Genomic DNA, 14,091 nt, shown 5'->3' with positions numbered 1-14,091 from the left:
CATATAGAAAATGGTATTTTTCTTGAGCTCTATCAGGAAACAGACTGCCAGTCTTATCGGCTTATTCCTCTCGTTTCCTCTCCTTTCAGATAGCGTTTTTCCCCTCACTTTGTTCTCCTCTGTTGTGTGATCCTCACACAACTAACACTTGAATGACCAGTTTGTTGCAGGCACACAGCCACAAGCTGAAGTGTGTGAAAGTGGTTTGATCAGAAATGTTCTCTGGATTCTATGTCCCGAACTCTGTGTTTCTCCGTATCAGCGTTTCTTTGATATGAGCTACACTGAGATATAATCAAAAACCCTTTTTTGTGAAATTTGTGTAGGCCTTATACGTCTCAAATGATTCATTACGCTAACATCATAGAAATGGGCTTCAGTCTGGGGTTTGTTGCAGTGCTACAATCATCTACTCATCTACTGTCTGTTGGAAAAAAACAAAAAAAGACATAATTCTCAGGCTAAAAAGTTTTCCATCCTGCCCCCAGGCTATCTCCAGACTAAACAACTCTGCTTCTGAAATAAGAATTCATAGGCTCGGATGATAGGAGGAAGACAGGACTCATGATTTTTGATTTTCCAACACAGCCTTAGAAAATGAATTGAAAAAAAGAAAAGAAGATTTTAGAGATTGCCTTCATCTTTGGGAATATACATAATAGTCCCATTACTACGGCACTCATCTTTGAAAATTGACAGTAAAAGGTCCTTATAACTATTTTTTCAGAAGGCATACTCTACGGAGCTGTGCAACTTTAAAAACAGTTTAGGAGTGTTAATTCACTTATCCTTCTTAAAAAATGAATGATTATATTTAAAATACATCTAAAAGTCTTGTTAATTGATAGATCTAAGCTACGGTTAAAGCCCATCTTTGTGCTACTGCCACCTATTATTTAATCTCTTACTCTCATTTGTGGGCTCTTGTCTCTATTATTTTATAGGTAGGTGGCATCTGTCCCGTCTTTTAAACTGCATAAATATTACTGCACTGCTTTGACAGGTAACCTAACAGCTTGCTTGTTTGTTTATGCATGGCAGCCAATTAGATCATAAAGACAGGCAACACGGGTCATAGTTTCTTATAGTACATTCTTGAAGGCATCCTACCGCGCACAAACGACAAAGTTTTAATTACCTATTAATTTTTTTCATACTTAGACTGACACAGGTTCTCTTGCATTTTTTTGTCCTATAAGTGTACATGCGGGTTATTAATTATATTTACAGACATATTGTAGATACAGACAGCAAGCAGATGGGTAAAAAGAGGTGTAATGGATGAGTTTGTGCATCTCAATCCAGTCATGGATGTAAATATATAATTAATAGTAGGGCCGACTGATATATCAGCCGATTATAGCCATTAGAGAATAATGGATAATCAGCCAAAAGTTTGCAGATTTGACGACGATGTTAACACTTATTTTCACTAAGAAAATACAAGTACTGTAATATGTTGTTTTACGTGCCCTGACTCCTTTCATGCCACGTTCCTGTTAGCAAGCCAAACTTAGGATAACCTAGCTTAAAAATAACCTTGCTAATCACTTTAAATGAGTCACTAATGGCTCAGGTTAGGATAACGCTAGGAAAACTAGCTTAAATATTCCCTTGCTAAAGAGTTTAACCAAATATAATAGTAACATTACAGTACCTCAAAGTAATATTACACTCACTCAGGCAACTGCATGCTCCCAGACTAGATAAGACCAGAGCAAATTAGCATAATGTATCGCTGCTGTGCAAAAAGCGGCCTGAGTCGGCTATATTTATTTTTTTGCCAGAGAGTTTTATAACACAGTTTATCCACCTGCATATTACTGACAGGTAATAATTCATTATACTTTATGTCCAAAATGTCAATATGCTGCTTGTTCTCAACAAGTTCTGATAATAAAAGTATTAGAAGCTAGTAAAATGTTCTCCCTTAAATTTATATCTTTGCTACAAGTGTTTGGAACTATGTTTAAGCCATCAAAAATCAAAAGCAGGTATTTTGACCTTTTATTTTTCTTTATTGAAAAATGAAAAACTTTAATCGGCCGATATTGGTATCGGTATCGTTTGGTATATCGATATATCGGTTATCAGCATTTTTTAATTTCGGTCGGACACTAATTAAAAGTTGGGTACCTTACTGTAGATAATCTAAGCAGTGAATTGAGGTAACAACGCTAAGGACAGAATTAAATCTGGACCTGGGCAGCTGTACTTGAGCAGCCTACATTGTGGCACTTCTTGTACCCAGATTGTGTGCTCATTTTCCATACAGTTAGCATACAAGGAACTTCCCTCCAGGAAATGGCTTACTGGCATTTTTCATTTTGTAAATTTTCATCTGTGACCATGGCCTGGAAGCAAGACCAGCTTTCCTGCCAATTCAGTTCAGATTCAATTTGATTTAACTCCGTATTGATTCTTTTTGAGTTTTTTTTTCCGTTTATGAACAATTTTGCCTGGTTATCACATTGTTTTGACATTTTCCCAAGACTGATGTTGGCACTTTTACAAATAATTGAAACTCTGACCAGGTGCAGTAGAAAAAAAAAAAAAGTCCCAAAACACTGCCACACATGAGCTTTCAGGATTGGCGCTGCTCTGAGGGTTGTAGCTTCTGTCATGTTTTGGACGTCCCTCACACGTGGAAAAGCCTCATGACTCGGCCTTGCGAGGCTAGTCATGTGAGATCAGCTCGGTAGACCGCAGCGAGATTTCTAACGAGCTATATTTAGAAAATATAGGATTTTATGAATCGTTATCAAATCAGTTTTTATTTTTTCTTAAACCCAGCCCTTCTGTATACTGAATATGAAGCAGACCTCGGAATATGTTATTTCTTGTCTTTCATGTTATCCGTATAGTTGGACATCTCATAGCCCTGCTATCTTGACTTTCTTGTGATAGATTCTGAACTCAGTTTGCGATTTTTGTAATCACCCACCAAACTCTGCATGGGCTGACGTTTGCCTGCAGTACCTGTCTGATTTACTCAGCTTCTCCACCACGAGCAAGAATGGGTATTCTTTCACATACTCTCACTGAGATTTCTTGGCTGTTAGTCAGGCTTCTTTGAAAACCAAACGTGATTGAGCATTTGAAGCAGCCTCCCTCTGGGCTTAAGATGCGTGGATAGTGCAGAGACCCTTTAATAGGAGCTTAAAGCTCATCTTTTCAGATTAGCCTTTCTTCTTTTGCGAGTTGTGTGTGTCTGTACCGACATACGAAGCAAAACAGACAACGCACAATCACTCCACGCAGAAATCAACATGGTGTTGATTATAAATGAACATGGACAACCTGGTAAATCTTTTTTCTCCATAGTTATGCCCTTGCTGGGTTGTCCGTCAAAGCAAAGAACAAAATTATAAAAGCCACGTTTAATGTATTCAGTGCTTGTAGTAATGTTCTCCATGTGATTTTTAATTGAGTGTGTTTCCGTTTTTTTTTTTCCTTTGCCGTCCTGACCTTTTCTAGTCAGTCAGGGCCATTAAACAGATTTGATTTGGCCGGCTCACTAGTACAAAGTTTGTTTAATGTCCGATTAATCCTGAGTGTGAATACAGCTGGTAATGGTCCAGAAGATTCACAAAGAGCCAGTGTGCGTGCTGATGTGAAACAGCCTCCCTCTTACATTCTCTACTCTGTCGACAACCCTCGCCCAAACCAAACGGAGCACGCATCTGACAGACGTGTCTGATCTGGCAGCTCTGTGTCCGCAGAATAGGGTCTGGGCACTGACCTCACATCATCTTAGTGTTCTGTGGTCCTGTTAAATGTGTAGTCATCATTATGACCGTGTAGGATGTGATAGCAGAAAGCTGATCATACCATTTCACATCCCTTCAAGCTCCTTTGGTCTGAAGCACTTGTGTTTAAGAAGTACACAGTTATGCATAGCTGTTGGGGAAATTGATGTTAAGAGAGACTAGATATAATTGTGCTGCTATTATTCACGCCCCGATTTGAAGAAATGTGCCAATTTGTCAGACTAATCGAAAAAAGAAAAAAAAAAAAAAAACGGGGCGTTGAGTTAATGGACAAACAACCCTGTGATTTTCTCGATTGCGCGTTCCTACAAAAAAAGTTAACAAATTGGATAATTTCTGCTAACAAAGGGAGGGTAATTCATCTCCATACCCTCTTCAGCTGGCTGCTGATTGCACACATAGAGAGGCCTCAGTCGGCATGGAGAACCACATCTCTTTGCAAAAGTGGATGCACTTCAGTGATTTTGATCAGATTTGTCCCCACTGAGGCCATTCCAATCACATTAGAAATAATGTCCCACTTTTCCTCCATAGCCTTTTCCATTCAATTCAGCCCTGAAAAATCGGTTTGAATGCCACCTGATGGGTGACTTAATGCACTTTGAGGCGCTTCTTTCAGCGAGCGGAGGAAAACTTCACATTTTTTGGTGTTAGATTTGCCCGTGTTTTCCTTGTTTTAGGATTTACGCAGCGGTACATGATTAAGAGGCTCGGCAGCGGGTGTTTTCAGCCGAATGACCGCGAGGTTAGACCGGCAGACTTTTTTTTTCCTCCAATTATCACATAGCATGCCCAGCGCCTTGGCATTAAAGTCAGCATGGCGTAGCTGAGATACACTGTTTCTCTCACAGCGTATACACCTCTCCTTCTCCCTCTTGCTGTTCGTATTTCTGTTGTGTTTTTTGACCCCGAAGCTAACCCCGTACGTCAATAAACCTGTTCTGAACATTTAAAACACAACTGGTTTTTATGCATGGCAGACTTTCTCTCTTTCTCTCAGACACACACGCACGCACACACACATACACTGGGCACAGAAGGATACCCACTGTGCGTTTGTAGCCAGACAGCTCATTTAGAACAGCCTTCAGTCCTGTTGGGGTGAGATTAATTTTAGAGGCTGACTAATGTTGTAATTGTCACAGCATGTTAGTGATTTTTCAGTCTCATCCAAATCTCATGTTAATCATTTTTGTGCCGTGTGTGTGTGTGCGTGTTTTCTAGGTGTAGGAAAAAAAAATACAAATCCTTATTATCTATAAATACTCTTATCTCCCCTGTAAAGACAGGGAGTGAGGTTTGATTCAGAAACACTGGAGTTTGTCTTTGTTAATGGTTTTTCGATTTCCTTGTGGAAAAGGTGAAGTAAGGTAGTTTTTTTTTTCCCACCACAGGGGCACTGAGCAGGCTTTAGTTTGGTCCTCCTTCACTATTATCTTGTGCAAATTAGACCTGCTAAATGAGGTATTCGGGAAAACAAATATATTGCAATTAAAAATTCATGGAAATGGTGAAGCGTGGCCACGTCGTTGCCAAGTTGGAGTGCACGATATTTGCCGGTATAACCGTGAAATAAGACCACAGTCTCAGAGAAAGACTTTAAGTGCTTTTCAATTGGTCAAAGAGGATCTGACCCCCTCCCTGCTCCCCTCCCACGCGTTTCAAATGTCAGAATTGCGGGGACCTAATTTTCCAAAACCAACAATCTTTTAGTCATACCCACTTCATGCGGTGGTTGCTCAGAGTTGAGAAAGTAAGTGGCTTTTGCACTGAACTCTCTCTTCTATTCCAAGCATGACTATTTTCATGAGAAGTGCAACGAGAAGACAAGAGAATGCCGAGCAGAAAAGACTGTCTGACATCCCCTTGTTTAAAGATTCATCACGTCTACTCCCTCGCTATTTTTCACTGTGATTAATATTTTTTTTGTCCTTATTTTATTTTTTTTTTTTTTTGCACAATTTTCCATTTTCTTACATCTCCTCATTGTTTTGTCTCTTTTGTAGTTGTGGCCCATTCTTCCACGTACCTCAACCTTGTTGCTTTGTCTTAATATTTGTATGCTCTGATGCATCAGGCTGCTGTTGTATTGTCCCAGTAGTTGAAAGCCATTTGGTCTTTGTGTGTGTGTGTGAAGATTCTCCCTCATGTTATATTCAAAAAAACAAAAAAAAACAAAGTTTTTTTTTTTTGGGTATTCTTGAAGATGTTCATCTGAGTGGCTTCTTTAGTTCTAAATGTGTACTGAGAAGTTATTTCTGAGCCATCAAGCTGATTTTGCCGGCTACTTTATGAAACTTAATCTGGATATTAAAAGCTGGCCTCTCGACTTAGTATTAACATACAAATTTCCTCTGTCCTTCACGATGATGCTCTGGCCTTTTGATGGTCATTTCAATCAAGATTCGGCAAACGCTGTTAGCAGGAGCACACTTGACTGAGAGCTGAATCAGCCTCCCTCTGCACTCAACAGGTGTCTTTATCATTCCACAAAACATCACAGTTTTTGATTCTTTCCAATAGATGTGACCTGAAACTTAGGTCTCGGCATAACAGATGGTAATGATGCATTGCGCGTCATGGTTTAATTATCTTTCTTAAAATATCCATAGAATCGGCTGTCTGGAAGTCAGTTTGAAATTGCTTAGTGAATTTTGTCTGTAGTTGCGCGCAATTCATTTTGCCGGGTCAATCAGATCGTTTGGACGAATCAATAAGAAGATTGTTGTGCTGAAATAGTAAATCGACAACAAAGTACCCACCAAATTCCCACAGTTTCCAGATGAGCCCCTTGACACCGGGAGACCACGCCTGCTGGCCAAATTCCCGTCAGTATTCTCCAAATGCTTGTACGTTATCCACCCATGCTCTCTAATGATTTATTTTCCGGCTTCGTGTTGTGATGCACGAAGCCCCGCAGGGGTCACGTGTCAAAACTGGTCTCCGCTAAAAATACTGAATGACAAATCCTCAAAATGTACAGCTGCTTATTTTGCAGTTGTTGCTGGCAGGCTGCAACGCCGGAGCTCAGGTCGGGGAAGTTAAATCTGCAAAGTGTAGCCGTTCATTGCCTCACGCCACCGCACGCGCAGATTTTCAATGAAACAGTTTTTTTTTATTCGTCCACGTGAAACCCGGGGTGCTTTCCGCTCACGTCCTACGCCGATTACATTATTACCTTGCTGAATTTTGATGTGGCCTCAGTAAAAGTGTCGGCCTCGCGGTCTGCTTTTGCATCAGAGAGGTCATTTAAAGGACGGACTTGTAGCGGTATGGTTCCCTGTGGTCTTCCTCTGACTCTCCGCGTGTCCTTTAGCTAGATGGCTCCCCGCGGTTTCAGACCATCATGCTCAGCCTGAGGCCCTCTCTGTCCTCTCTTTCTCTCTATCGCCGTCCCCCTTTCCTCACGCCCCCCCCTCCCCCCTCCCCATTTTCCTCCTGTTATCTTGCCCCTCTTTTCCTCTTCTGCTTTTGTGTCCTTGAAGAGGTAATGACCGTCTGTCCGTCTGTCATTTCGCTCTCTCCATGTCGCTCCTTTCTCCTCTTCTCCTCTTGTTCCTCCTTTTCTCTCCGCGTCTCCTTTTCACCTCGCCGTGTCTCTCTTTATCCGCGTTTTGACCCCCTGTCCGTTTTATTTGCGTGAAAACGCACTTGACTTCCGCTCGGGCCGCGGTCCGGAAACTCCCCGTTGGCCGATGCAGAGTCGAGACACTGATGGGAAAAAATGAGCTCGGCAGACACGTCCATTTTTTTTTTTTTCACTAAATGAACAGAATTAATTTTAAATAACTGCACATGACTTTGCAGCAGACAAATAAGACAGGTTAAATTAGGGTTGCAGCACAATTATAATCCTAAGCAGCGACATGTTCTAATCTAAGATGATTTTAGACTATTTATAATTCATTTTCTTTTGCCCAAAGGCTTTTTGCAACATGTTTTGAGGGTGCCGTGAGAATCAAGTTATTTTTACCCGTATTATTATTCTCCCCGTCTTCTGTCTCTGTGACTCCTCTCCGTCCTGTCTGCAATAATGTCCCCCGACAACACAAGGTCACATTAAAGTGCTGTGTGCTCTGGGGTGCTGCCATAGGACACAAGTTTATCACAGAGACGTAGCGAGGAGAGGAGATCACAGTCCCGCAGCGTGCGCCACATGACAACTTTATCGCACACGCACACACACACACACACACACACACAGCAGATACGCTCATAAATACACATAAAAACTCGCAAACACACAAACATCTGCCGAAACTGCGGCGGAGTCACACACGGACACCCCGGTAAGTCGTTGGCTCTGTGTATTGCTTTTGTGGGAATGCGGCCCCTCAGATAAATCACTGTCGCTGTCTGCCATGTCCTGGGTAAATTTTAATGCGGTGTCTTGTTCCTCGTCTTTAGGATCTGAGCAGAGAGGAGACCCTGCTGCAGCAACTGAAGGAGAAAGATGAGCTCATTGTCAGACTCCAGAGCGAACTGGTGAGATCCATTTACTGAACATAAAGGGGCTTCGGGACGGCCCCGGCCCTAATAGAAATGTTATCTTTTTTCATGATGTCTGACCTCCTCTTTGCGCCACATGCGATATTTTAATACAGTTATTTTAATTGACACTAAAAAATGATGACTTCACTTTGACCTCCCGACATAAAAAGTAATACTCAGTCGTAGGACTGGTTATATCTATAGTATATCGTGAATGGATTCGATTCTCTAGGTCCACTTTCTGTCTACTTTAACTCAATATGGATTCATTTATCAGTTTCAGTGTAGAAACTACTTTGCTTTGTCGTGAAAGAGATTTTCACGAAACTAATGTCATTGTTTGCAAAGATTTTTCTGCAACATTTACCTCAAGTTGGCACATCTTGCACGTGACTTTCTTGCCCGATGGTGCATATTTTAGATTTCCCTCACAGGTCGGCCAATCATCTTGTGCGGATTTTGTGACACTTGTCGTGAGAAATCAGTCTTGTGAAACCGCAGACAAATTCCTATAGAGAGGAAATGTAAAAGAAATCCATCCATGAATTGAAATTGAATAGAGAAATTGATATTTTGTAATCTACTTGATTGCAGCTGCGACTTCTGTGTTACCATCCCGAAGACTGACAGTCCCGTAGATGTTGCTTTTAATAATGTCGCAGTTGTTAAAAATGTAAAATAGTGCAATAAAGCAAAACATTTTGCCCAAATGCTGCAAAGTCTTCACGACTAATTTGAGAACTTAAAAGTTTCAGACGCGGAGAACAGGAAGGCTTGCTTGTCTAATTTTATCTTCGTCACAGTTTTGTTTTCTCAACTATGAAATGAATAATTAAAACGGTTTGAACGTTTAAATTATTTGTTTTAAGGGTATGAATTAAAGACTAAATCCTTTGAAGCTCATATCTTCTCCTATGAAGGATTAGAAAGATTGGGATGAAAAAAAAAACACACACACACACACACACACATTTCGAAGAACTGGAGGGTGTAACTTTTGTCGTAAGTGGCTCTGTCAGTTTGGCCTTGGCTGTTATGATGTGCTGCTGTGTGAGACTACACACTGCAGAGGGCAGAGCGGCAGAAGAGACTGACCGCAGGTTTAGAGATGAAATAAATGCGAGAACGGTTTCACAGCTGCCTTGAGGTCACAGCATCAATATCAGATGGTGTGGCGGCAAAAAAGCCTAAACGTCTTTGTTCGTGTGCACCGCTTGTTCATGGCATCTTACACCACAATACCAGAATTACTGGGTCCCCACATTCTTTGCAGACAAAATATGGAATATGCACAGTGTTCTCATGAAGTAGAGATACAGATTTAAAGCAGAGTCTATGGCCTAGTTATATTTTGGACTTTTTTTTTTCACGGCAGACATCTTGACTTGTCACAGTAGTGAAAGCGCAGGTGTATATTAAGCGTGGCTCCATTCCACTTAGGGGATGTTCCGCCCGTACGCGTGCTGATTCGCTACCGCGGCTTACCGGGGGGGCTAAATGGAACCGAACCGTCATTATTACACCTGCGCTTCCCCTACTGTGACAAGTCAAGACGTCCACTGGGAAAAGCTCCGCTGTCGGGCTCGTCTCTTGAAATGTTCCACGCCGCGATATTCTTCATCATTTGTCATCTAAGCGTCTGTAATTTGTCACCTGTTCCATCAAAGTAATGCAATGCAGACATTATGCCAGGCTTCAGCGGAATTATGTGCCAGTGTTGCAGCGGTATTGTGAGCGATGCCAGGCCAGCTCACTGACTTGAGTCTCATGTGGCATCTGTTTGTTTGATCACTTCCTGGCACTTCCATCCATCCCCCTCCCCTCCCCCACACTCGTTCCTCTCCTCTCTCGTTCTCTCCTTCTCTAACTTCCTGTCAGCAGCACCTGTCCTCCTCTCTCTCCTCTGCTCTCCTTCTCGGTGGACTCTCTCGCTGCTGTGTGCAGCTAATGTGGATTTTATACTGTCTGGCAGGCAGGCAGGCAGGCAGGCTGTACATGTACCAGTAATTTCTCTCTCTGAGATTCATGTTGACAGGCGGTGTAACATATTTTACTCTCTTCACAAAAAAAAAGGAAAAAAAAAAACACCTCTTCCACATTACGACTTCAATATTAATGCTGGGTTAGGCAGAAATCTTAAAATGGAAAAAAAAAAACTAAAAATACCAACATTTGAAAAGGCTTTTCTTCCTTTTCTATTCTAAGACTCTCCCACTCCACCCAAGCAGCACATGTGCTTCTTATTAGCTTGGAAGAAAAATATTAGAAATATTAATATAATATAATAACATCAGTGGTGATTCACTTGTATGGAGCTTTAATCTGAGCTGTATTACCAGGATCAGCCACAACATTAAAACCACTGACAAAAGAAATAAATACCGTTGACCAGTTCAGTGTTCTGCTGGGAAACCTTCAAGTGAATGTAATTCAGACATGTACCACCCACCTAGACCAGTCCAGGCACCTCCACCCCATAGCAATGACACTCACATTCACAAAGTCACCCCCAGCAGGATGCAGCATGACACAGACGCACACACAAAAACAGTTTAGGAACAACTTAAAAAAAACAAAAAAACAAAAACATGAAAAACAGCACAAGATGTTGACCTGACCTCCAAATTCACTAGATCCCAAACTGATCAAGGATCTGGCACAAGCCTGATCCACACAGGCCCCTCCCTTTAATCCATAGGACCCAAAGGCCCCCGCTAACACCATGTTGTTACCAGACATCACATTACACCCTCAGAAGACCCATGTCCATCCTCTGATGAGTCACAACTGTCTTGGAGACACAACAGGGACCTACAACATATTAGGATTCGTCACAGATTAGGCATAACTTTGGAATCCATTATGTCTGGCAAAGATCTAAGATCTGCAGGGCCATTCATTCATCTGATTGGTTGACTATTACGCTTGTGGTGCAACCGATTTTGTCTACAGTTTCTGACCTGCAACATTCAGCCTATAGTCTCTCATCATATGCTTTCATCTTAATCTATCAAATCTATCAACACAGCCACATTTAGATACACTTAGATACTGTAAGAAAATTCAGTCAGCAGCTAACCTATCCAGGAGATGTTGGTTGTTGTGGGTTCATTGTCAGAATCTTTTTGACACTTCCTTGGGATTCTTTGTGGTATAAGCAGTTGTTTTCAGTCACGATCTGGAGGAAAGTGCATGAAGTAAGAATAGCAACGTTCCAAGTTCCTGCAGGATACTCCACTAATGAATCACGCTGTCCACCATCTGAAGGGATGTGAATGCCCATCTGCATTTGTAGAAGGTCAGATCCTCTCTTTGAAAAGACTTGTGACTGGTCTAAATCTCCCCTGGGCTCGATTTTATTTTAAAGCCTGAAAACAGAGCCAAGGGAAGGGGTTGAAGTTTAGTGTCCTCTAGTGACTAAAAAAATATCGTGTACTTAAGTATTTTACAATGGCAATAAAATATTATACAGTCAGGGTCCACGAGGTTTTAAACTAGAATTAGTTTAACATAACTGTGTCAGGAAATGTGTTTGTTTTTTATATATATATATTTTTTTGTGTTTTTGAGATTGGAAACATGAAAATAGATTAACATCAACGAGATCGGTGTTAACGGCAACCTTTGAAAATAGAGTCATTAAAGTCGGAAGAAGAAGCTTGTGAGAATTAATATTTCGGTCAGTAGTAACATCACAGAGTAGAGCTCCAGATGAAGGGAGTAAACAGAGGCCGTTCCCCCCAACCCCCCACCGGAGTCTAGACGCTGGAGGTGTTGCAGCAGATAGACTGACGGAGGCTTCAGATGAGACCCCCCGGACTAGATGCGGAGGAGGGCGGCTACATGCAGACAGTCTGAATGAGCGTGTGTCTCTGACAGCGTGGGAAAGAACAGATCTTCCCTATTTAACTTTCATCTGAATCATCTCTGAATTAGTTGATTTAATCATGTGAGAAACTGAATGTGTGTTAAACATACTGTATAGACATCCAATAACAATAGTCACAGCCTATCCATCTGTTAGTCCCTTTCAATTATCGGTCCATTAATTCCCAGTTAACAGAAATGTTTTTTTTTTTTGTATAGTTTCTTTCCCTAGAAAACATAGATTTTACAGGCAGTTATACAGCACCTGTCAATGTAATTTCTGCAAACATTGCTCAAACAAGAGTAATTAGGACAATTAATGGACAATTTTCTGCTGCAAATTTGCTGTACTGAGTTTTGCAGCATGTGTGACATTTGCTCAAAATAAACACTGTTCATTGTAATGAAGGAACGATTCAGCTGCTGTAGTGTTATGGTTACAGAGTTTTCTGCAGTAATGTATGACACAAGGACTATCCTTGTTAGTAGAATCAAAGTCCTATTTCCCTTTTCTTTTTACATCATCACATCTTCTTTCTGTGTCTCTTTCCCTTTCGCCGCCCATATGGTTCTGTGGATGCATTTCATACTTTTATCACCCTTGAGTCTTTCCGTCAACTGCCGCATTTGATTTCCAGACACATACGTCTGTGTTTTTATGAAGCCTTCACACTTTTATTCGTTGTATAATATTAATAAGTTGTCTAATACTTGGCCGTATCTCTGCTGCAGCCACATCCTATCCTTATTTCAGCCTTGGAACACTGGCGTCGGCTTCATCAAATTTATGAAGTTCGACAGTTTTGGGCAGCATGTTCTGCTTCTGCACGTTGGGGGTGCACTCGCCTGTGTGTGAGAGAGTCGGAAAAGGGAAACCTTGCCTGCTGCTGTAAAGTTAAAGTGCAGCATTTGAAGGAAAGGGCAGCTCATAGCCAATGCTCTCCTCGCTCTGGCCCTGTCTGTAAATCTGCCAGTAAGAACCTATTAATTATCTCCTAGAAGGACCTGCTAGCTGGCTGGCCATCACTAGCTGTCACTTTTTATGAGTTTTCTCCTCTCACTCCTGGTGCATTTTGTTGAAGGGCCGCGCTCCAATTGCAACATTTAGCTGCAAAAAGCCTCCCTTGCTTTGCATATATAGTCTTCGGCTTGATTGATGAAAATAGATTTTTAACTCAATCTGTCGCTCGCCGGTGCTTTGAAGCGGACAGTATATATTCAGGTTTAGGGCTATAGCATAAATTACTGTACTTTCATTCACCTTACCACTAACCCATCCGTACACTATGCCCTAATTTGGTTGATTAATTTTAATCAAGGTTAATGAATTTCTCAATATTTCATAGCCGCTGCAACTTTCAACCCACGAGCAGTGTAAGGGCCTGCATGTCAGAATGATTAGCGGCGCCGTCATAAAGCGCTCCCGGTGGAAGGAGCGCCGCGTTTCTCCTCACGCGGTGCACTCGCAACCTGCCTTTTCCAAATAATCACAGGGAAGTAACACGGGAGTCGACAGGCTCCTGGTCAAGGTAAAAGTGGTGTGTTTTGAAGGAAGGGGCAATGCCTATCTCTCTCCGCCTCCGTCTGTAAATCTGTCAAGGGAAATCTATTAATTTTCTCCTAGAAGGACCTTTCTAGCGGGGTAGCCAACACTGGCTGTCACTTTTTATGAATTCTGGTACACTTTGCAGAGGGTCCCTGCTCCAATATTTGGCTGTAGAAAAGTTCCCCTGCAATTCAGCCCAGTTTTATGACCTCTTGGATTTCCAAAAGAGGCAGCCAAAAGAAGGAGCTGGTCGAGGTCTTTTTGATAGCTAGCTAAGCATGGAGGCCAGCTGTAAGTGTTGTGAGCAGAAGCAAGGCACAAGTCTGCTGGGAGAGTAGTTGCTCTCATCCATTTCTATTTGATGTTATATTTTATTTTTTTGAGATTTTTGAGATGTTGGACACACTGATGGGTGTG

General features: G+C 41.7%; 1 protein-coding gene across 2 annotated transcripts in view; it reads left to right on the top strand.

Moving 5' to 3' along the window:
• ccser1 (coiled-coil serine-rich protein 1) overlaps window positions 1-14,091 on the top strand; it is a 118,463-nt gene that overhangs the window by 48,784 nt on the left and 55,588 nt on the right. For both annotated transcript variants that reach the window (XM_047591489.1, XM_047591490.1), the window contains exon 9: window positions 8,178-8,255. In XM_047591489.1, the coding sequence (XP_047447445.1) occupies window positions 8,178-8,255 (78 nt within the window). The remainder of the gene's footprint in view (window positions 1-8,177; window positions 8,256-14,091) is intronic.

Source organism: Mugil cephalus, chromosome 8, assembly GCF_022458985.1.
Source record: "Mugil cephalus isolate CIBA_MC_2020 chromosome 8, CIBA_Mcephalus_1.1, whole genome shotgun sequence".
Taxonomy (NCBI): domain Eukaryota; kingdom Metazoa; phylum Chordata; class Actinopteri; order Mugiliformes; family Mugilidae; genus Mugil; species Mugil cephalus.
This window is presented reverse-complemented; position numbering and strand designations above follow the sequence as displayed.